Source organism: Dipodomys merriami, unplaced genomic scaffold, assembly GCF_024711535.1.
Source record: "Dipodomys merriami isolate MVZ:Mamm:240054 unplaced genomic scaffold, mDipMer1.0.p SCAF_4, whole genome shotgun sequence".
Classification (NCBI taxonomy): domain Eukaryota; kingdom Metazoa; phylum Chordata; class Mammalia; order Rodentia; family Heteromyidae; genus Dipodomys; species Dipodomys merriami.
In genome coordinates, this window is record NW_027205603.1 from 60352165 (window position 1) to 60376346 (window position 24182).

Below are 24182 nucleotides of genomic sequence, written 5' to 3' on the forward strand. Positions count from 1 at the left end.
ACACCTCAAGCACATTGAGAAGAGTAGAGAATGTATGAATGAACACCAAGGTCCCCTTTACCCCCCTTTGTCACATCTCACATTATATTGTTACATGGGAACAGAATCACGCGACAGAAGACACATTTTGAAAGATCCAATTTGGAGTCTTATTAGAAAGCCAGCAGCTGCAAGCAGTTTTCCCCAGGACACTACCAACAGATTAACTCCAATGGAGATCCAAAGAGGGATGCCATGATGATCTGAGGAGAGTCAGGAGAAGAAACATGAGACCTGGTACAAAATGGTTGCTGAGCTGTGGGGAGGGGGAGGACTCTAGGGGGTAGAGTCACAGGGAGCTTGATAGCGTCCCAAGTTCATGGCACAGGACTGGCCAGTCTAGTAACCTGTTGTCCAGGTCCCCACCCCTGCCTCCAGGAATTTAGGCACACCAATCACCTGGGGTTGGGACTTCACATTCAGCCACCAAGAAGACAAGATGGTGCCAGTTAAACCCAACTCCCCATCATCCACCATGTTGCCAAGATGGCATCAGTTAGATACAGTATCCTATGTCAATATAATTATATGACAAAAATGTAAACATATATTCATATATATTCATATATCTATCTATCTATCTATCTATCTATCTATCTATCTATATATATATATATATATATATATGTCAGGTGCGGATGGCTCATGCCTATAATCCTACTCAGGAGGTTGAAATCTGAGGATCCTGGTTCAAAGCTGGCTGAGGCAGAAAAGTCCTTGTGAGACTCTTATCTCTAATTAAGTGCTCAAAAACCAGAAGTGGTGCTGTGGTTCAAGTGGTAGAGTACTAGCCTTGAAGACAAAGAGGCTCAGGGACAGTGCCCAGGCCCTGTGTTCAAACCCCACAATCACACACACACAAAAATTATCTATCTATCTATCTTCTATCTATCTATCTATCTATCTATCTATCTATCTATCTATCTGTATATGCATACCTGGAACAAGTTTGCTTAGGGTGAGGAAAATGTCTGTCTGTCTGTCAGACTGTCTGTCTGTCTGTCTGTCTGTCTTTCTCTCTTTCTGTTTGCCTTTACCAGGGCTGGAACACAGGACTTGTTTAGCTTTTCACTGTGCTGGCACTCAACTGCTTGAGCCACACCTCCAGTCCTTGTTTTTGCTAATTTTTTTTTTCAATTCTAAAACCAGTTATGTATTCATGACTTTATTGAAAAAGAAACAAATACTACTTTTTGGGTTGAAACACCAGTCATGCATTTAAATATTGGTATTAGGTTTTAAATTCAGTCTTTCAGAGAACTGTGACATTGACAATTATTGCTAATTATTTTGAAGATAGAGTCTTACAGACTTTCCTCTCTGGGCTGGCCTCAAATCTTGATCCTCCAGATTTCAGTATCCTGAATAACTAGGATTCCAAGTGTGCTAGAAGATTTTACTTCTCTGTAGCCAAGTTGGGTTGCACACATATACAGACAGGATTAACATACATTTTTATTTATGGCTATTATTTTTGGTCATGTTGTTAGAATTGCATTGGCCTCATCAAATAATTAATGTTGTAAAACATATCTGAAGGCTTGAGTCCTGCCTAATTCCTCAGGGTCAAACAAAGCACCAAGTGTGTGCTTTTCCTCAGGCAGGTCATTCCAACCCTCTAAAGAGACAATAGCCCCCACACCCCAGGTGGAGCATTCCACTGTGGGCCTGGCCCAGGACATCGCCCTTGGTCCCCAGGAGACCATAGCTCATTTTTTCCCCTGTGTTTCCTTGTTAAGATCTATATAAGCCCACCCCCAAATCCAGTCCCTTGGACAACCTCCAAAGCCGTGGGAAGGTCTGTGCCCCTGCTATTCCTCTATAAACAGTCCTTGCCTGTTGACAATCAAGTCTGGCCTATTCCTTTTCCTTTTCCTCCATTTTCCCAACAATATCCATATCTTTCTTTAAACAATTTTCCAGAGCTGTGAGAAGAAAACCTGAAACAGTGCCCTGGCTCTAGTGGCTCACACCCTTAATCTTAGCTACTCAGGAGACTGAGATCTAAGGATAGTGGTTTGACAGCATCAGACAGCAAATAGCTGGAAGTGGAGTTGTGGCTCAAGTAGTACTAGCCTTGCTCACGGATAGAAGCTAGGTCCTGAATTCCAGCCCCAGAACTAGCACGCACACACACACACACACACACACACACACACACACACACACACACACACACACACACACACACACACACACACACACACACACACACACGAAAGATAGAAAGAAAGAAAGAAAAAGAAAGAAAGAAAGATGGGCTGGGATGTAGCTCAGTGGCAAAGCACTTGCCTAGCAAGTGCAACGTCCTGGGTTCGATCCCCAGTACCAAAAAAGAAAAGACAAAAAAACAAAGAAAGAAAGAAAGAAAGAAAGAAGCTTCTGGGGATACTTAGGTAATGCAGTGGTAGAGCATGTCCTTACCAAGTACCAGAAATAAGAGTTTACATGACATATAATTGCAGTTTTTGAAAGCTTCGAAGAGTCTTCTGAGGGATTGGGAATTTAGCTCCATAGAAAGGCACCTGCCTGGGAAGTACCAGGCCCTGCGTTCAGTCTTCACCTCTGAGAGAGAAAGAAAAAATGTTAGTATGGGCTGGATGGATACAGCTTATTGACAAAACACTTGGGTTTGATTCCCCAGTACTAAAAAAAAAAATTTTTTTAAACCAGTCCTGGGGCTTGAACTCAGGGCCTAGGTACTGTCCCTGAGCTTCTTTTGCTCAAGGGTAGTACTCTACCACTTGAGCCACAAAATCACTTCTGTCTTTTTCTGTTTATGTGGAAGTGAGGAATCAAACCCAGGGTTTCATGCATGGGAGGCAAGCACTCTACCACTAAGCACATTCCCAGCCAAAGGATAGTCTTTTAAGAATTCAAGGTTCAAGTAGTAGAGCACCTGCCTAGCAAATATAAGACCTTGAGTTCAAACCTGAGCACCACCATCACCAAAACAAACAAAAAAACAGAATCCTTTGAGTCAAATAACCATTTTCTTGTTTTTGTTTTTGTTTTTGGGTCCGGTCGTGGGGCCTGAACTCTGGGCCTGGGCGCTGTCCCTCAGCTCTTCAGCTCAAGGCTAGCACTCTACCACTTGAGCCACAGCGCCACTTCCAGCTTTTTTCTTTTTGTTTATGTGGTGCTGAGGAATCAGATCCAGGGCCTCAGGCATGCAAGGCAAGCGCTCTACCACTGAGCTACCTTCCCAGCCCCTCAAATAACCATTTTCCTAAAACAGAAATATCTTTTTTTTGTTGTCTGTTCTGGGGCTTGAACTCAGTACCTGGCCACTGTCCCTTAATCTCTTGGTTCTCAAGGATAGTGCTCTACCACTTGAGCCACAGTGCAGTTCTACCAAAACAGAAATGTCTTTATAGAGTTCATAAGTTTTAGTCACACTAAAACTAATTAGAAATGTTTTAAGTAAAAGGGAAGTCTCTAATGTCATTTCCTAGAAACACAGTTGATAATTGTATATATCTCCTCCCAAACTTTTTTTTTTTGAGTGGGTCATGGTGCTTGAACTCAGGGCCTGGGAACTATACCTGAGCTCTTTTGCTCAAGACTGGCACGCTATCTCTTTGAGTCACAGTTCTACATCTGGTTCTATGTACGTGGTACCGAGGAATCAAACTCAGGGTTTCAGACATGGGAGGCAAGCACTCTACCACTAAGCCACATTCCCAGTCCTATTTTTTGTTTTTTAAAGAGATGGGGGTCACATTAAGTTGCCAGGCTTCAGGCCCCAATCTTCCTGTTTCTGCCTGTAGTAGCAGTGACTATAGGCAAGCCACTACACATAGCTTTGCCATTGTATTTTAATTATTTGTTTCACTAGGTAGACAGTGAGCTGGAAAAACTGGGGCTTGGTTTTTGTTTATGTGCCCAGTGTACCAGGCTTTTGGCAGGCTGACTTGGGCTGGGAGCCATTCATTCACATGCAGGCAGGTGGTTTTAGGGTAAAGTACAGGTCCTCTACGACACAGTTTTGGTGGCCTCTACTAGTTAAGAACTATACATTTGGCTACTTCCTAACAGTTTAATTTCTCAGTTTATTAACCATGTACTTATAAGTCTCACAGAAACAAAATTTCATAATGTTCTCATTGGCTGGGTTCATTACTGTGCTTCTTGAGGGCTGCTTGCTTATAAAATTAAAAATAAACATACTTTTAGTTGACTAAGAATTTTTAAAGAACTGGGCATCTCTGGATTATACCTATAGTCCTAACTACTTAGAAGGCAATGAGACCTGGAGAGTTGAGGCTCAAAGCTAGCCTAGGGGGCTGGGAAGGTGGCTCAGTGGTAGAGCGCTTGCCTTGCACGCATGAGGCCCTGGGTTCAATTCCTCAGCACCATATAAGCAGAAAAAAAAATAAAAGCCAGAAGTGGCGCTATGGCTCAAATGGTAGAGTGCTAGCCTTGAGCTGAAGAGCTGAGGGACAGCGCCCAGGCCCAGAGTTCAGGCTCATGACCAGAACCCCTCCCTCCCCCCATAAAAAAAGCTAGCCTAGGCCAAAAAAGTCCATGAGAATCTATCTCCAATTAATCAGAAAAATTCTAGACTGGAGGAGTAGCTCAAATAGTAGTGCACCAATTGTGAGGAAGAAAGGTAAATAAAAGTGCAAAGTCCACAGGGTACCTGTGGCTCATGCTTATACCCCTAGCTACTCAGAAGGCTGAGATATGTAGATCATGGTTCAAAGCCTGACCACCAATGAAAAGTCTATGAGACTCTTATCTCCAATAAAACACAACCAAAAAGCCAAAAGTGGAGCTGTGGCTTAAGTAGCAGAACACTAGTAACATCACTCAGATCATGAATTCAAGAATCAGTACTGGCAAAAAAGAAATAAAAATGTAAAATCTCAGGGCCTTGCCCTGAGTTTGAACTCCTATATTCACACACACACACACACACACACACACACAAAAAAAAAAAAAAAAAACACCTAAGGGTTCTCCACTGCCTTATTATTTAAACACAGAAGCAAGCTGTGAAGTCGGAATTTCTGTCTGTGTGCCAGATGCTGGTGGCTCCTGCCTGTAATCCTAGCTACCCAGCAGGCTGTGTTCTGCAGACTGAAGTTCAAAGCCAGCCTGGGCAGGAAAAATCTTTGAGACTCTTATCTCCAATTTACCACCATAAAACTAGAAGTGGTACTGTGGCTCAAAGTGGTAGAGTGTTAGCCTTGAGCAAAAGAAACAGCACCCAGGCCCTGAGTTCAAGCCCTAAGACCAGCAGAAATGCCTTTGTATAACCACTTGAAGAAGGAAGGAAGAAAAGAGTACATGGCTGGATTTGCAAATAGGGTTCTCTGATGAAAAGCTGTGTGTGTATTTGAAGAAATCATTTAACCTCTCCAATCTCATTCCTGTGCTCCCTTTATGTATTATTATTATTAGTCAGTTACGTGCTTGAACTCAGGGCCTTAGCACTGTCCCTGAGCTCTTTCCCTCAAGGTTAGGGTTCTACTACTTTGAGTTATAGCTCCACTTTCAGTTTTGGGTGGTTAATTGGAGATAAGAGTCTCACGGGGACTTTTCTGCCCTAGCTGTCTTCAAACCACAGTCCTCATATCTCAGCTTCCTCAGTAGTTAGGATTAAAAGAATGAGCCACTGGTGCCTGGCCTATTTTTATTATCTTTAAGTAGTTGTACAAAGAAGTTGTAATTTAACAAAGCAGTTTATGAATACAATATATCTTAATCAATATCCCTTTCAGTATTCTTACTCACACCTTCCCTCATCCTTAATTTTGTAGGATATATGTTGAATTTTTGTGTGTGCCAGTCCTGGGACTTGAACTCAGGTCCTAGGCACTGTTCCTGGGCTTCTTTTGCTCAAAGGTAGGCTTTTCCTGTGATTAATTGAAGATAAGAGTCTCACTAACTTCCTTGCCCAGGCTGGCCTTAAACCTTGATCCTCAAATCTCAGCCTCTTGAGTGTGAACCACTGCCTCCCTTACATTGCACTCTTGGCTGCATTCCTCTTTCCTCTTGACCCAAGCCATCCCTTTCCTACTACCCAATTCCTGGTGTTTTATTATTGAATATCAAATGGAATATTGCATATGAAATCTTTTTTTTTTTTTGGTCAGTCGTAGGGCCTGAACTCTGGGTCTGGGCGCTGTCCCTCAGCTCTTCAGCTGAAGGATAGCACTCTACCACTTGAGCATCAGCCCCACTTCCAGCTTTTTCTGCTTCTGTGGTGCTGAGGAATTGAACCCAGGGCCTCATGCATGCAAGGCAAGTGCTCTACCACTGAGCCACCTTCCCAGCCACCTTCCTTTTTTTTTTTTTTTTTTTTTTTTTTTTTTTTTGCCAGTTGTGGGGCTTGAACTCTGGACCTAGGTTCTGTCCCTCAGCTCTTCAGCTCAAGGCCAGTGCTCCACCACTTGCACCATAGCAGCACGTCTGGTTTTCTGGTGGTTAACTGGAGATAAGAGTCTCATGGACTTTCCTGCTGGGGCTGGCTTTGAACCAAGATCCTAAGATCTCAGCCTCCTGAGTAGCTAGGATTACAGGCATGAGCCAGTGGTACCTGGCCATTCTCTTTCTTTCTGTGTGTGTGTGTGTGTGTGTGTGTGTGTGTGTGTGTGTGTGTGTGTGTGTGTGTGTGTGTGTGAACTCAGGGCCTGGGCATTGTCCCTGAGCCTTTTTAGCTCAGGGCTGGTGCTCTACCACTTGAACCACAGTTCCATTTCTTGCTTTCTGGTGAATGGGGATAAGAGTCTTATGGACTTTTCTGCCTGGGTTGGCTTCAAATGGTGATCCTCAGATCTCAGGCTCCTGAGTAACAAGGATTACAGGTGTGAGCCACTTGTACCCACCTGTGTTTAAGTTTTTGAAGATCAGACTATTTTCCAAAGTAGCTATACTATTGTATAATCCTTCCAACACTGTAAGAAAATTCCATTTTCTCCATCTCTCACCAACACTTACCATTGTCTGCCTTTTAATTTTAGGCAGCTTCACATGGATAAATGGTATTTCTTTCTTACTCTGATCCATGGTGATAATAATGGGCAGCATTTTTCTTGTGTTCACTCTTCTGTTTGTATATGTAGGGATTTTTTTTTTTTTTGCAGTACTGGGGTTTTAACTCAGTTTGTTCAACTGTTGCTATACTACTTGAGCTATGCCTTCAGTTTGGTATTTTGCTAGTTATGTTGGAGATGGAATCTAGCAAACTTTTCTGCCCAGGTTAACCTGAAACCACAGTCCTCCAGGTCTCAATCCCTGAGTAACAAGGATTACAGACACAAGCCAACTCACCAAGCTATTTTGTTTTGAGACAAGATCTTGCTATGTAGGCTAGACTCAAATTAGATTCTCCTGTGTTATCCTCCTGAGTGCCGGAATTACAGGTGTGCATCAAGAACTTTTTTCAGTTTTGATAAGGCACAATTTGTGTATGTATTTCTTCTGTCACTTGCGCTTTTGCAGTCACATTTAAGGAATCATTACTTAATTCTAAGTGGTGAAGATAAACTCCAGGTCTTTTTGTTGTTTTTTTGTCAGTCATGGGGCTTGAACTTAGTGCCTGGCCACTGTCCCTGAACATCTTTGTTCAAGGCTAGTGTTCTACCACTTTGAACTATAGCTCCACATCTGGTTTTCTGCTGGTTAATTGGAGATAAGAATCTCCCAGACTTTCCTGCCCAGGCTGGCTAGAAATTGAGATCCTCAGATCTCAGCCTCCTGAGAGCTTATAGACTGTCACTTACATGTGTGAGCTACCAGCACCTGGCCATTCCAGGATGTTCTTCTTACAAGATTAATTTTTAAGCTGGATGTCGGTGGCTCATGCCCATAATCTCAGACTATTCAGGAGGCTGAGATCTGAGGATCACAATCCAAAGCCATCCCAGGCAGGAAAAGGCCCTGATACTTGAAAGAAAGAAAGAAAGAAAGAAAGAGAGAAAGAGAAAGAAAGAAAGAAAGAAAGAAAGAAAGAAAGAAAGAAAGAAAGAAAGAAAGAAAGAAAGAAAGAGAGAGAGCGAAAGAAAGAAAGAAAGAAAGAAAGAAGGAAAGAAAGAAACTAGAATACAGAAATTTAACAAGAGAACTAATTTTAAGCAAAAGTAGTTACACAAGACATCTCAAAGGCCCATCTTGAAAACTTAGCATATTCTCAGAGGCATCACAGTGTCTGGGTAGCCATGGACACAACAGAGAAAGAGCATTGGATTGGGAGCCAGGAGACCTGAGCTGAGTATAGTCCTGCCACTAATTAGTTGTGTCGCGTTGGTTGGGCAAGCCATTTCACTTCTTCAGCCTCTTGTGAAACAAGGGAATTAGAATAAAATAGCTACTGAAGTCTTTTCCAAATAAGAAAAACAATAGCTAATATGGCAATTTTTTTATTGTGAAAATACTGTACAGAGGGGTTACAATTACATGGGCAAGATAATGAGTACATTTCTTATCAAGCATTGTAGCCTCCTCCTTTGTTTCCCCTTCCCATCCCTTCCCATCCTCCCCCCCATCCAATCCTCCCCGCCCTCCCCCCCCCCAACATGGCATTTAATATCTAACATGGTATGTCCTCCCCCAACATGGCATTTAATATCTAACATGATATGTATAGTTGTTGTAGAATGTCACTTCAGGTGTCCAAAGTGTTCTTCATAATTTGTGGCTATTTTATAATCTGAGGTTATAACATGTATTTAGGTGGGGGGCAGTGGTGGCTCTCATCTGTAATCCTAGCTACTAAGGAGGCTGGGATCTGAAGTTCATGGTTCAGAGCTAGTCCAGGCAGGAAAGTCTGTGAGATTGTTATCTCTGATTAACCTCTAGGTGCTGTGTAGAGTGCTATCAGGGACAGAGCCCAGGCCCTGAGTTCAAGCACAAGACTAATAAAACAAAACAAAACAAAACAAAATGTGTAGCTTATTGAATTAAAAATGGATAAGATAAAAATATTAAACAGGATTATTATTATTGGTCATGTGGGTATGCTGTAGCCAAGCTGCCATAGGGAAATGACAGTGACGGAAATGTTTTACTTAGTCACAATATGACTCATTTTTGTTTAGTAACAGAATTTTATTACTTTTGTTGTCAGTATCAGGGCTTGAATGAAAGGCCTTGAGCTTCTTCCTTAGCTTATTCCCTTAGCTTATTCCGCTCAAGGCTGGCATTCTACCAATTGAGCCACATCTTCAGTTCTAGCTTCTTTTCTGGTTAACTGGAGATAAGAGTCTCATACACTTTTCTGCCTGGGCTGACTCCAAATCGCGAGTCTTAGATCTCAGTGTTGTGAGTATGATTACAGGCATGAGGCACCTGTTCCAGGCTTTCTTTCTTATCTATTTACTTTTTGCTGGTCCTGGGGCTTGAAATCAGGACCTGGGCATTATCTCTGACCTTCTTTGCTCAAGGCTAGCATTCTACCATTGTCAGCTACAGCTCCATTTCCGATTTGTTTTTTTCAGTAATGGGGCTTGAACTCTGGGCCTGGGCACTGGTCCTGAGCTCTTCAGCTCAAGGTAAGAGCTCTACCACTTGAGCCATAGTGCAACTTTCGGTTTTCTGGTGGTGAATTGGAGATAAGAGTCTCATGGACTTTGTTGCCTGGGCTGGCTTTGAACGGTGATCTTCAGATCTCAGCCTCCTGAATAGCTAGGATTACAGATGTGAGCCACTGGTGCACAGTTTACAGGTTTTTTTTTTTGTTTTTTTGTTTTTTTTTTTATGGCGGTCATGGGGCTTCAACTCTGAGCTTGGGCGCTGTCCCTCAGCTCTTCAGCTCAAGGCTAGTAACTTATCACTTAAGCCACAGTGCCATTTCTGGCTTTTTCCTGCTTATGTGGTGCTGAGGAATCGAACCCAGGGCCTCATACATGCAAGGCAAGCACTCTACCACTGAGCAAACTTCCCTAGCCCTTTAACAGGGTTTTCTAAAATAGCTAAGGTGCAAATTCTGTGCAGTATAGAAGCCAAAGCATGATCTCAGAAGAGTCAGATACTAGGTATAAGTCCTCATTCCATCAGTATCATTCATGTCGTTTTGACAAGATTTTTTGTATTTAAGACAGGATCTCACTGTGTAATACAGGCAGGCCTTGAGCTTGTCCTTTTCCTGCTTCTGCCTTTCAAAGGCTAGGATTGTAAACAGGTGACACTTGATTTTGTTTTAAAACTACTGTTAATATATTTATTGATAAATAGATGTAAAGCCAGGAGCAGGTAGCTCATGCCTGGAATCCTTGCTAATCAGGAGGCTGAGATCTGAGGATCATGGTTCAAAGCCAGTCCTGGCAGGAAAGTCTGTGAGACTCTTATCTCCAATTAACCACTAGAAAGCCGGAAGTGGTGCTGTGGCTCAAGTGGTAGAGACTGAGGGACCGTGCTCAAGCTCAGAGTTCAAGCCCCATGACAAAAATAAAAATAAAAATAAAAAAACAAATAAATACTCACACACAGGTACTACCGAGGCATTTCAAAAACCTTGGAACTGGGAATGCCTCTTCCTGGACTTCTCTAGGATCCTGACTCTGTGTGTGTGTGTGTGTGTGTGTGTGTGTGTGTGTGTGTGTGTGTGTGTGTCAGTATGGTGGCTTGAACTCAAGGCCTTGCACTCACCTTGCTTACTCAAAGTTAGTGCTTGGCCACACTTTTTGGCCAGCTTTTAGCTGGTTGAGTGGGGTCTTTTTCTTCTTTTTTTTTTGGTTGGTCATGAGGCTTGAACTCAGGACCTAGGGTGCTGTCCCTGAATTCTTTATGCTCAAGGGGCCTGAACTCTGGGCCTAGGCACTGTCCCTCAGCTCTTCAGCTCAAGGCTAGTGCTCTACCACTTGAACCACAGCACCACTTCCGGCTTTTTCTGCTTATGTGGTGCTGAGGAATCGAACCCAGGGTCTCATGCATGCAAGGCAAGCACTCTACCACTGAGCCACCTTCCCAGCCCAAGTCTTGCAAACTTTTCTGCCCGAGGTTGGCTAGAACCATGACCTTCAGATTTCAGCCTCCTAAGTAGCTAGGATTACATGTGTGAGCCACTAGCCCTCAGCTCTCGAAGACTTGTGACTTTTTTGCCTGCTATGGGTTTCAATTGTGATCCTGATTTCAGCCTCTGTAGTAGCTTGGGTTCTTTTTTTTTTCAGCTTGATAATGTTTTATTTATTCTTTTAGGCATCACACATTATCCAAAAACAAAAAAAATTTTAAAAATGTTTAATTTTTAAAATTAGTCTGAATAAGTTGCACAAGTGGGGGATTACTATGACATTTCCACACAAGGATAAATATATCCCAATCAGTCTTACCTCTTCTATCACTCTTCCTTCCCCTTTTCTTTTTTTTTTTTTTGTCGGTCGTGGGGCTTGAACTCTGGGCCTGGGCGTTGTCCCTCAGCTCTTCAGCTCAAGGCGAGCGCTCTACCACTTGAGCTACAGCGCCACTTCCGGTTTTCTGGTAGTTTATTGGAGATAGGAGTCTCACGGTCTTTCTTGCCCGGGCTGGCTTTGAACCGCGATCCTCAGATCTCAGCCTCCTGAGTAGCTAGGATTACAGGCGTAAGCCACCAGCGCCCGGCTCTTCCCCTTTTCTTAAAGCAATTTCTGTAGACTTCATTGTTCTGTTTTCATGCATGCAAACAAATCACTTCAAGTATGTTTGTCTTTTTTCACCCCGTTTGCCTAACTCCATTCTTCAGGTACCCACTGTCCTAACAAAGCCTATTTTACTTTGCTGTCACTTTTGTTTGTTTGTTCTTTGGTGTGTATTAAAATCGCACTAAGTGGTTTCACTAGATTATTTTAGATGTATATACATTATTTATTTTTATTTCTACATTTTCTTTTTGGTGGTAATGGGGCCTGAACTCTGGGCCTGCACTGTCCCTGAGCTCTTTTGCTCAGGCTAGCACTCTGCCACTTAAGCCACAGCACCGCTTCTGGCTTTTTCTATGATTAATAAGAGTTTCACGGACTTTCCTGCCTGGGCTGGCTTTGAACCATGATCCTTGATCTCAGCCTCTTGAGTAGCTGGGATTATAGGCATGGACCATTAGTGGCAGGCTTGTACATGTATTATTGGTATTTTGCTCTAACTTGGGTTCTTTAGAAAAGAGGTTCTAGCATTTTCTGACTAGAAACACTGTAGGTTCAATGGTTCAGTTTTCCTTGTTTCTTCTTCTTTTACTTTGAGTCACTACTGGGGCTTGAATTAGGGATGAGTTTCATGGACTTTCCTGATTGAGCTGGCTTCAAACCTCAATCTTCAGATCCCAGCCTACTGGGTAGTTAGGATTACAGGCATGAGCCGCCTGTACTTGCCTTCTCCCTGTTTCTGATATCTACATTCACATAACCCTGTGGGCCATAGACAGAACTTAGGAGCTTTTGTTCTGTTTTTCATATCATAAAAATCAGGGGCTGGGAAGGTGGCTTAGTGGTAGAGTGTTTGCCTTGCATGCATGAAGCCCTGGGTTCGATTCCTCAGCACCACATAAGCCAAAAGCCAGAAGTGGCACTGTGGCTCAAGTGGTAGAGCACTAGCCTTGAGCTGAAGAGCTGAGGGACAGCGCCCAGGTCTAGAGTTCAGGCCCCATGACCGGACCCCCCCCCCAAAAAAAAATCTGGATACAACATTGGTGGTGACGTCGTAGATGGATGCTGGTTTGCTCAGCAGCACTGTCCTACCTACATCTGTATAGTCAATATATGCATGGAACTAAGAGATCTCCCTGCTCATCCACACTGATGCAACCTGCTATCAACTGAGAAGTCTCTTTGTCCCATAAGTCCTTCTTTTCCATAAGTTCCTGAATATAAAGATGCAGAGACTCCTTGCTTGTTCCATCAGCTTGGTCGGTCTTTAGAGATGGCCATTCCTGAACCTTGAGGTCCAAGGCTCTCAGTTGAATGTGTGGAAAATGAACTCTCAAGTTTACTGAGTAACCGAAATTCTGTGATGAAGCCCAAAACTGGTCACACTGAGTCAATGTTTATACTTAGGGAGTCAGATGTGCTACCTGAAGGGTTAAAGTTTTGAGGCAGTGACCACTTGTTGCTTGTTTCTAGCAGAGCGACAGGTGGTGGTAATCCAAACACCTTGTTGGTTGTGTGCCTTTATAACCCTTGCAAATCTTCAGCTCAGGGCTCTCCTCCTAGGCTCTGCTGTGTCGGAGTGTAGGACGAGGCCCGAGCTACAGCCCGTTTAAATAAAACCTTAAAACAGCTGTAAAGTCTCACTCTCGGTGGTCTTCTTGGTGGGGGTCTTGCGACCTAGGCACAACACTACCATCATGTCATGAGCTCACAACTCTTGACTTTTGTTTTGTTTTGGTCAGTCGTGGGGCTGAACTCTGGACTGGGTACTGTCCCTCAGCTCTTCAGCTCAAGGCTAGGCCTCTACCATTTGAGCCACAGTGCCACTTCCAACTTTCTGCTTATGTGGTACTGAGGAATCAAACCCAGGGCTTCATGCATGCTAGGCAAGCACTCTACCTCTGAGCCACCTTCCCAGCCCCCTCATTGACTTTTGGAGATAATGTCTTTATGTTTCCCAAGCTGGCTTAAGTGATTTTCCTACTTCATTCTCCAAAGTATCTGAGAGACTCAGATATATGCAAATAGACTTGCCTGAGATATTTGTGTTTCTCCTCTGGTTTCCTCAGCTTTATTTTATTTATTTGTTTATTTTTGCCAGTCCTGAGGCTTGAACTCAGGGCCTGGGCACTGTCCCTGAGCTGCTTTTGCTCAAGGCTAGCACTCTACTACAGTGGCCACAGTGCCACTTCTGGCTTTTTCTGTGTATGTGGTACTGAGTAATCGATCCCAGGGCTTCAAGGATGCTAAGCAATCACTTTACCACTAAGCCATGTTCCCAGCCCTCCTCAGCTTTAAAGCAAGTGTAAAAACCTCAATCTTATTTGGCTGTTATGAATTAAATAAGTCTTAGAGCTAATGAGATTAGTATTTAGAATAGTGCTTGGTAGGTAGTATCCACTCAATAAACAAAAGCTGTCTTATTGTTATTTGTGATATATAAAGAGAAAGGTCTCCTTTCTGTTCACACTCCCATCAGACCCTAGAACCTATTCTCAGAGGGAGCTAGTGCTGACAGTTTTTTTGTGTTGCCTTTCAGAAGGATGGCTTGATGCAAAATACTGCTTGTAGAAACGTATTGATTGAAATCAGATACTGCCTCTGCTAGCAGCTAAAGCAGGGATACAAATTTGGGCAAGAAAGGAATTTTCTATTACTGGGAACAGTTCTTTGATTTCAGAAGTGTTTACTCTTCTCTCTTAGGCCAGCATGATTGATAAGACATTCCTTATAATACTCCAGTAAGGTTGGGCACTAGTGCCTCATGCCTCTCATATCTACTCAGGAGGCTGAGATCTGAGGATTGCAGTTCGGTGCCAGTCTGGGCACAAAAGTTGGTGAGACTCTTATCGCCACTAAACTACCAACAGAGCTGGAAGTAGAGCTGTGGCTTGAATGATATATCACTAGCCTTGAGCAAAAAAAGTCAGGGAGGGGCTGGGAAGGGCTTAGTGGTAGAGTGCTTGCCTTGCATGCATGAGGCTCTGGGTTCGATTCCTCAGCACCACATAAGCAGAAAAAAAGGCTGGAAGTGGCGCTGTGGCTCAAGTGGTAGAGCCCTAGCCTTGAGCTGAAGAGCTGAGGGACAGCGCCCAGGCCCAGAGTTCAGGACCCACTACCGGACCCCCCCCCCCACCAAAAAAAAAAAAAAGAAAGAAAGTCAGTGCTTACTTGAAATAAAGTGTGGAGTAGCATTTAAGCAATGTGGTCTAGAGGGTAACTACTGTAGGCTTAAGTGTTAAGCTTCATAGGTGGATTGAAATATGAGCCAGTGGGCACATACATTACTCCCCAGTGCTCCAATTCAGTTTGAATTTTGGATTTACTTATTTATTTTATTCATGGTAATATACGTTTGAACTCTGGGCTTTACACTGCTAGCCAGTGCTTTACCACTTGAGCCACACCTCTAGCACAGTCCTTTTCTTAGTTAATTTTTTTTTTGTCATTTGTGGAGCTTGAACTCTGGGCCTGGGTGCTGTCCCTGAGCTCTTCAGCTCAAGGCGAGCACTCTACCACTTAAACTACAGTGTCTACTTCCAGCTTTTTCTGTGTATGTGGTGCTAAGGAATTGAACCCAGGGCCTCAGGCATGCAAGGCAAGCGCTCTACCACTGAGCCACCTTCCCAGCCCCTAAAATTTAAATATTATAAAATCCAATAATTTAAGAGCCACTGTACGTTTCTTGGGAAAAATTAGTACATAGTATGCAAGATAGTTGCAAGCATTCAAGTAAAAGATTCTGGCTGGGCACTGGTGGCTCATGCCTATAATCCTAGTTCTTCAGGAGATTGAGATCTAAGGATTTTAGTTCAGAGCCAGCTCTGGCAGAAAATTCTGTGAGACTCATATCTCCAATAAACTACTCAGAAGGGCTAGGAAGATGGCTCAGTGGTAGAGCACTTGCCTTGCATGCATGAGGCCCTGGGTTCCATTCCTCAGCACCACATAAGCAAAAAGAAAAAAGCCGGAAGTGGCGCTGTGGTTCAAGTGGTAGAGCGCTAGCCTCAAGCTTCAGAGCTGAGGGACAGTGCCCAGACCCAGAGTTCAGGCCCCATGACCGGAACCAAAAAAAAAAAAAAAAAAACCCTACTCAAAAAAAGCTGTAATGGTGCTGTGGTTCAAGTGGTACAGTGCTAGGCTTGAGCAAAAGAGCTCAGGAACAGCACCTAGGACCTGAATGCAACCCCACCACTGACAAAAAAAAAAAAAAAAAAAAAAAATAGAGAGAAAGATTCTGTAGTTCTGTGAAGAATGGAATGAATGAGTAGACTCTGAAAAAGTCAAGAACAACTCCCAAAGCCTTATCTTCACTGCTATCTTGTGGCCCTTTCCGTAATTATTTCTGGATACTGAGTGCCTCGTATCACTGATTTTTACAAATCTTGGTAGAAAGCTCTTCTTCTTCCTTACTTGCTCCTGTATCTGGTTATCTCCACTCTACCTGTGGATTGTAAATACCAATGGATTTAAATGCCACTGTTCCATGGACACTTGCTGTTTCCCTAATGGCATTTTGTCCCACTCCTGTACAGTTGCAGGGCTCTGAAATTTTAGAACACTTAAGATTCTTCTTATGATCTATTTGTCTTCCTAATTGGCTTTCTTCCCTATTTAATAAGGGCATAAACTCTGTATTTATTTATAATTGTGTTTCTTGTCCCTAACATTTTGCTGGATTCAATCTAGTTGTATTTAAATAAAAAAGTAAATAAATAATCCATTGTGCCTAACATTCTATGCAGATGTTAATTCAATTCCAAAATCACAGATGAGAAAGCACTGATATACAAGTGAAGCAGATACAGGCACATCATAAAATGATTGCCATTGTCCCCCAATAGCAGGAAGTTTCTGCCAAATATACTCTTACAGTTTAACAGCCACAAGGACACAAAGCAGGATGACAAACATTTATTGGTCTTTGTATTACTTTTTGCCAGACTAACTGGCCAAAAATAGAGCATTCTCTATGGAAGGAGGTAAGAAAACAATACTTCCTTTTCTTCTGGAAATACCTGCTGTTGTCAACCTCACCAAGACTTAAAAGAAAGGTTTGCTGGCATGCTCTTTTCTCTGTGGATTTTCTTTTTCTTTCTTTTTTTTTGGGGGGGGGTCCGGTCGTGGGGCCTGAACTCTGGGCCTGGGCGCTGTCCCTCAGCTCTTCAGCTCAAGGCTAGCGCTCTACCACTTGAGCCACAGCGCCACTTCCGGCTTTTTTCTTTTTGCTGATGTGGTGCTGAGGAATGGAACCCAGGGCCTCAGGCATGCAAGGCAAGCGCTTTACCACTGAGCTGCCTTCCCAGCCCATCTCTGTGGATTTTCAAAGAGGCAGACCATGGAAGGAAGAAAGCTGTGCTTTGATGTCCTATGGCCAGAGTAAATCTCCCTTTAGATGACCAGATAAATGGACTCGGTTTTGTTTTTGTTTGGTTGGGTTTTTTTGTTTTTTGTTTTTTTTTTCACAGGGCTTGAACTCTGGGCCTGGGCAATGTTCCTGAGTTCTCCAGCTCACAGCACTACTTCTGTTTTGTGGTGGTTTATTGGAGGTACGAGTCTCAAGGACTTTTCTGCCCAGGTTGGTTTTGAATCATAATGCTTAGATCTCAGCCTCCTGAGTAGCTAGGATTACAGGTGTGAGCCACTAGCGCCCAGCTCTCTGGACTCAGTGACAAAGATCAAGTGTATCTCATATGTCACCATGTCCAGATTCCTAGCACATTTCCCATCTGTATTTTTCTGTATTTTGCAGGTATTAAAGTTTTGTCTAAACACCTGAATGGTGTCTTTAGTCTCAGATAAAGCCAGAGTCAATGGCTTTTGTGGTTTTAAGATACTCCTCCCCTCTTGGAATGCAGGACTCACATGCTAAGTATGCACTGCACCACTGAGCTACATCTCTAGCCCCAAGGAGCCCTCCTGAGCCCTCCTTAGTAGTAACCTTCTGTTTCTCAGTGTTCTTTTAGGAAGAGACTTTTTTTTTTTTTGATGGTCATGGGGCTTGAACTCTGGGCATGGGGGCTGTCCCTGAGTTCTTCAGCTCAAGGCTAGCACTCTGCCACTTGAGCCACAGTGCCACTTCCGGTTTTCTGGTGGTTTGAGATAAGAGTCTCAAGGATTTTCCTGCTTGGGCTGGCTTTGAACTATGATAATCAGCCTCCTGAGTAGCTAGGATTACAGGCAAGAGCCACCAGTGCCTGGCACTAGGAAGACACTTTACATATTACCTCTTCCCTTAAAACTTACAAACTGTGCATCATCATCAACAGGTGAGAAACACAGTTCTTTTGAGGTTAAGGAACATGTCTATAGAAAGTGGCCGGGCCAACTACTAAACCCATGCTTTTCCATATAGACAGTCTATAATAATTGTAATAATAAAAGTTCAGACCAGTAATTTGTTTAAATGTGTAATGAACAGAGTAATTGATAAAAACTATATTTAGTTATCTTTACTATCACTTCTCCTTACCTGCCCAAATCACAGTAGACTTTGCAAGAGGATATAAAATGAGGTCTCTTAGAACTATATCTACTGAGAATAATTAAGAAATGTCAGTGATTGTGTTAGCTTCAAAACATAGGGTTTTATTTGCTTAGTATATTTTTTATTTTATATATTTATACATCTTTATATTTATATATAAGTGTGTGTGTGTGTGTGTGTGTGTGTGTGTGTGTGTGTGTGTGTGTGTGTGTGTGTGTGTGTGTGTGTGTGTGTGTGTGTGTGTGTGTGTGTGTGTGTGTGTGTGTGTGTGTGTGTGTGTGTGTGTGTGTGTGTCTATAAATCCCAGCACTCATGAGCCTGAGAAAGAAGGATCTTAAATTAGAGGTCAGCCTGGGCTTTATAGTAAGTTACTGTTTATATGATCAGAAGCACATAGGCATTGCACCTTTGTGTTCCTCCCCGAAGAATATCCTCTAGTCTCACTGTGTGTGAATGCCTAGAGTCCTGTATAATTTATCAGGTCCCAGTATATTTTAGATCTAGCTTCTGTATATGAGAGAAAACATGTACTCTTTGTCTCTCTGAGCTTGGCTTATGTTGAACCTTTTTATTGAAAATTATTTTGTGTTGAACTGTATCACAGATGTATAGCTTTCAGAATTTTGGGCTTCAGTCCTTCCTTCAGACGTTTTTTAATAAGATGTTCCATTGTTCCATTTTATTTTGAATCAGGGTCTTGCTTTGTAGTCCATGGTGGCCTTGAATTCAGGATCCTTCTGCCTCAACCTCCCAAATGCCAAGATTCCAGTTTTTCCACAAATATGGTCAGCTATCATCACTGAATAATTTGAGATATTTCATACTTCTGACTTACATTTGAAGGATCTTTTCTTACAGCTATGAAAAAAACAATTAAGTTCATGTAACTTAAGAATGATATAGGGTTGGGATGTAACTCAGTGGCAAAACGCTTGCCTAGCAAGTGCAACATCCTGGGCTCAACCCCCAGTACCAAGAAAAGACAAAAAAAAAAAAAAAAAGATACAGCGTTCTCAAAACAAACAAGAGTGAGCAAATACAATGTTAATTCTATAATGGTAACAAAAAAAGGTAACTCATTCCAATAAAAAAAAAATATGACAGGCTGGGAAGGTGGCTCAGTGGTAGAGCGCTTGCCTTGAATGCATGAGGCCCTGGGTTCGATTCCTCAGCACCACATAAGCAAAAAAGAAAAAAGCCGGAAGTGACGCTGTGGCTCAAGTGGTAGAGCGCTTGCCTTGAGCTGAAGAGCTGAGGGACAGCGCCCAGGCCCAGAGTTCAAGCCACACGACCGGACCCAATATATATATATATATATATATGACACACAGGTAGCACTGTGTGAAAAGTGAGCCCTACCAGACACATTTGTATTCTGTTCAGCATCAGAGCTGCTCTGTGAAAACTGACAAGGAAAAGGCTAAAGAAGTTAAAGAAGATTAGCCGGGCACTGGTAGCTCATGCCTGTAATCCTAGCTACTCAGGAGGCTGAGATCTGAGGATCAAGGTTCAAAGCCAGCCTGGGCAAGAAAGTCTGTGAAATTCTTTATCTCCAATAAACCACCAGAAAACTGGAAGTGGTACTGTAGCTCAAGTGGTAGAGTGCTCGCCTTGAGCTGAAGAGCTGAGGGAAAGCGCTCAGGCCCAGAGTTCAAACCTTACTACCTACAAAAAAAAAAAAAAAAAAAAAAAGATAAAGAAGATAAAGAGCAGCAAAGCAAGAATCGTAATGAAACCTTAAAGCTTATAGTCTAGAAAAGGTTAACATGTTTAAAGCACATGAAATTGTTACTATATAGAAAAGTGATCATTTTTTAATCTTTCTTTCATTCACTAAGGAAAAAATAAAATGTATTCCGTTTATTAGAAGTTAGCACAGAAAGAGTTGTAATTCAGAGCCTTGTTATGCACCATAACAAAGGCATTAAAATCTTTAACTTTTAAATTTGAAACAACTGTAGTCTTATAGAACCATTATGAATAGTATAATCACCTAGTTTCCATCTTACCATACCTTCATTATCTATAAATAATGTTTTGTCTGAATTTTTTGAGAGTAATTTGTAAGTGTGATTCCTGTTTATGCCTAAATATTTCTAGGCTTTTTTCTTTTTCTTTCTGAGACTGGTGCTTAAACTCAGGGCCTGGGATCTTCCCTTAGTTTTTTTCTTTTGCTCCTTAGATCTCAGCCTCCTGAGTAGTTAGGTTTACAGACTTGGGTAATAATCACAGTGTAACCCTAATTTGTAATCCAGTGTAGTCCTAATTTGTAATCCACCAGTGCCCAGCTCTTGGCTACTTTCTTAAAATAAAAATATCCTGTTGCACCATGATGATGTTACAAAAAATTGAGAAAGACGCTGGGCGCCGCGTGGCTCTGAGGATTGAGGTTCAAAGCCAGTTGGGGAGGAAAGTCTATTGAGACTTGTCTCCAATAAACCCCAAGAAAACCGGAAGTAGCGCCCGGAAGTGGCGCTGAGGCTCAAGTAGTAGAGTGCTAGCCTTGAGCTGAAGAGCTGAGGGACAGCGCCCAGGCCCAGAGTTCAAGCCCCATGACCGACCCCCCCCCAAAAAAAAATTTGAGAAAGTATCACTGATAAACTATTATCACTGATAATGTATGCATATTATTCGAATTTTTCCTATTGTCTCATTAACATTTGTTACAAAAACAAAACAAAACCCAGGTTCAGGATCATTTTTCTTAAATTCGTTTAATCCAAAAGAGTTCTTCAGGCTTTATCTTGTAAGACTTTAATATGTTCAGAGTACAAGTTAGTTCTATTTTGTACCTTGTTTCTCAATTTGAGTCCCTGGTGTTGTTGGTTTGGGGTTTTTTAGGCACGATCTTGAGTACAGACTTGAGGAAAAATGTAGTTCTTCGATCTCCCGCCAACCACCAAAATGGATGTTGGTGAAAGATATAAAACATTTTTTGTAGCCACAACAGATTCACTTGCATTGCATAGATTTCCTTCTTTGCCATTCTCTTTTTACAAGTTTAATGTAATAAAAACAAAATTTGTGAACAATCATCACCTACTCGTTACAAACATTTGAAATTTAAATTAACCATGGACTCCCATTTTGAGAATCTCATTCTTACAGTGTTGAACTATGCCCTGGGATCAGAAGACAAAGAGCTGCAAAAATGGTGGGTGTATTTCAATCATTCAACAAATATTTGTTGAGTCCAACTTAGATGCCAGGCTTTGTTCCAATCCAGGAAAATATATTCTAAAACAATTCCAACAATATTCTTGTAAACCCAGTTGCACAAACTAACTAACTAAATAAAACCAGAAGTGATCCAATTTCCTTAAACAGGGGAAAAGAAAGTGCAAAGAAGGCCAGGTGTGAGACTCAAGATTCCAATTTGGATAACCTGCTGTGGAATCCTCTAGTAAACACGTGGATTCAATAAATCTGTAGTTTGTTCAAAAGCGCTACAAATGGACGCTACAAATGGATCCAAACACCAAAGCGGGGCTGTTCTTCCTGAGCTGTTGCGATCACTTTTTCGGCAACAATACCCAGCCTGGAGTCCGGCCTTCCAGTTGCCACGGGTGATCGGGTGTACCCGCCAGAGTCACGCACCTGGTCCCGCACCCCCTTGGAGGTGGCACCTCTCTCGCCGGGTAGAGAGCTAGAGAGCAGCGCACCTGGGAACCGTGCGCACCGACAAAGCCCCGCGGGGACGTGGCTCGGGGGAACCGGCTCCGCCAAGCAGCCTCGCCCACTGCAATGCAATCTGGGTGGTTTTTCCAGGTCCCTCACGGCCTGGTTCCGCGCCCAGTTCCTGTCCCCGCGACGCCAAGGGCTGGCTAGGTTGGCTCTGTGATACCAAGGCCAGGGCGGGGCCCGGCTGCCGCCGAGAGCCAGCCTAGGGCGATTTGTGACTGCGCATCCTGAAGTCCCAGCGAGGGAAACGAACGCGCGACCCAGCAACCAAGCCGCCGACCAGAGTGATACCCTGAGCCGGCGCCGGCCCGAGCCGCGTGGCGAGCGTGGGAGCTGAGCCCGGGCCGGGGTGCGCCCCGGGGACGGGGGTGGGGAGTGCGAGCTGCCACCTGCACCGCGGGCCGCTCCGCCTCCGGGCGAGCCTGGCCCTACCAGGAAACGGGTGGCGGCGGCCTCCGGCCCAGCCCCCACGGGGAAAGCGGGGGTCTCCCGCTTCCCCTGACCCGTTCCCCACTTGTACGGGGGAGTGGGTTCCTGCCGTGACGTGTGTGTGTGGCCGATTTCACATCCCGAATGCCAAGGCCCCGAACACCTGAGTCCAATCTGTAACGCTTCCGACGCACTCCTTCCCCAAGAATAGACCAAGTTAGAAATACAAAGCTGGAGGACAACTACCTTTCCACACGGTCAACGGGACCTAGCTCCCGGCGGTCCCCTGGGTGGCTTTGGCGAGAAAGGGCCTGGCCGACGCTCCGGCCACGGCGCCCACCAAGCTGGAGCTAGACAAGCAAGTTCACCAGGGACCCCGGGAAGTCACACTCCCCCAGAGGAGGCAGGAATGGAGGGCCTGCGGATTCCAACGCCCGGTGAAGGAACAAAGTTGGGTCTGGCCAGATTTAGGCAAACTTTTATTAGGTAGACGAAGGCAGGAGCAATTTCGGGCCCCAGACAAATCAAAGTGAGAGCGCCCCAGCCTGAAGGAGGGCTTTGCTGCCTCCAACTAGCAGCCGCGAGAAACCAAACAGGTAGCAATTACAGGACTTGAGAGAGAAGGGAGTAGGGAGTCTGGAGACTGGATTTCCTCCCGGGGGTCCCCAGCGGTGGGGCGCGCGGTGAGTAACTGCGTCCTGGGGCGTGACCAGGTGGCCGGGCGTCCAGCCCCGGGCGTCCCGCGGCGCGGCGCCCCGGGAGAGGTTCCTCCCCACCCCTGCTCCGCCGCGGGACGCGTCGCGTGCTGGGGGGGGGGGGGGCGTGCGCCCGGCTCCGACCCGGGGTAGGGCCGGGCCGGCTGGACTTCTCCCCGCTGTTTGCACTCCAAGGTGTGTTAGGCAGAGGAGCGGCTTTTCCGGGGTTCGGCAACTGCCCCAGCCACCTCCCGGCTGCCGTTGGCCGGTCCCTCCCACCGCGGCTCGCCCTCTTGGGCGCCGCACCCTGCGCTGCTCGGTGGCCCGCGCCTCACCTCTGGCCTCCTTTCGCTTCCCAGCGCCTGGCCTTTTGCGCTCGACCCTCCAGAATCGTGGGCGTCGTTCCCCACAGCCAACCTTCCCTCCACCCCCGCCCCCTAACACACAACCCCGGTAACCTCCAGCGGGGACCCCCCTCACCCACTCCCAGTCTGACTCGTTCTACCCTCCGAGTGGCAACCACCTCTTCCCCGCCCCTCTGGCCTCCCCTTCCTGCCCTCTCCCCCGAGCCTTCTCCATTCATCCAGCCATTGTCTCCCGCCTCCTCCTCCCCTTCCCCGGGCGGCCTTCACCCCCCTCCCCCCCCGCCACGTCGTGGTTTGAAGGAGCCAATGGGCCGGCGCCGCCAGGTGTCTCTTACCTGCACCACGTGGGGGAGGGGAAGGGGCGGGCAGGTAGAGCCACATCCCCAAACAGAAAAGCTTTCAGCCATTGCGCGCCTCCCGGGGGTGCAGCCCGGCTCCTGGCTCAGCAGCTACGCACGGGCAATTGAATACAAAAAGGCCTGGCCTCCTGCGCCCTCCTTCCCACCCCCCTTCCTGCCCTGGGCGTGGAGCCCCGGCCGGGCCAGGTGTAGGCTGGGTGGTTGGTTACCGCCTTTCGCACCGGCGGCAGCGAGGAGGGGGGGTGGGCGCTCTTTCTTTTTCTCTTAGAAGAGGACTTTTTTTTTTTTTTTTTAAAGCACAGGTTTTCTCGTTCTCACTTCCAACCCTCCTCACCTCCTCCCGACCCCCCTTCTCCCCCTCCCCACCTATCGTCATGACGGCGTCTCCGGATTACCTGGTGGTGCTTTTCGGGATCACTGCTGGGGCCACCGGAGCCAAGTTGGGTTCGGATGAGAAGGAGCTGATTCTGCTGTTATGGAAAGTCGTGGATCTGGCGAACAAGAAGGTAACCTCACCACGTTTTTGTTCAGCGACTGGGAACGGGGCAAGACGTTGTTAAAGAAGT

At 44.8% G+C, this 24182-nt stretch overlaps 1 protein-coding gene and 1 long non-coding RNA gene across 5 annotated transcripts in view; one reads left to right on the forward strand and one right to left on the reverse strand.

Moving 5' to 3' along the window:
* Positions 1-24088, reverse strand: LOC138805868 (uncharacterized). Of its 2 annotated transcripts, none has more exons than XR_011365658.1 (3): positions 24012-24088; positions 2464-2604; positions 1-242 (listed from the first exon to the last, which is right to left on the reverse strand). It is a non-coding gene; the product is annotated as an uncharacterized lncRNA (long non-coding RNA). The 2 variants fall into 2 exon arrangements; XR_011365659.1 differs by lacking the exon at positions 24012-24088 and adding an exon at positions 23593-23719.
* Esrp1 (epithelial splicing regulatory protein 1) overlaps positions 23779-24182 on the forward strand; it is a 69139-nt gene continuing 68735 nt past the window's right edge. For 2 of the 3 annotated variants that reach the window (XM_069991082.1, XM_069991083.1), the window contains exon 1: positions 23969-24122. In XM_069991082.1, coding sequence (XP_069847183.1) covers positions 23991-24122 — 132 coding nt within the window. In that variant the 5' untranslated portion in view covers positions 23969-23990. Of the gene's footprint in view, positions 24123-24182 lie in introns of all 3 variants that reach the window. The other variant, XM_069991084.1, reaches the window with a different exon arrangement.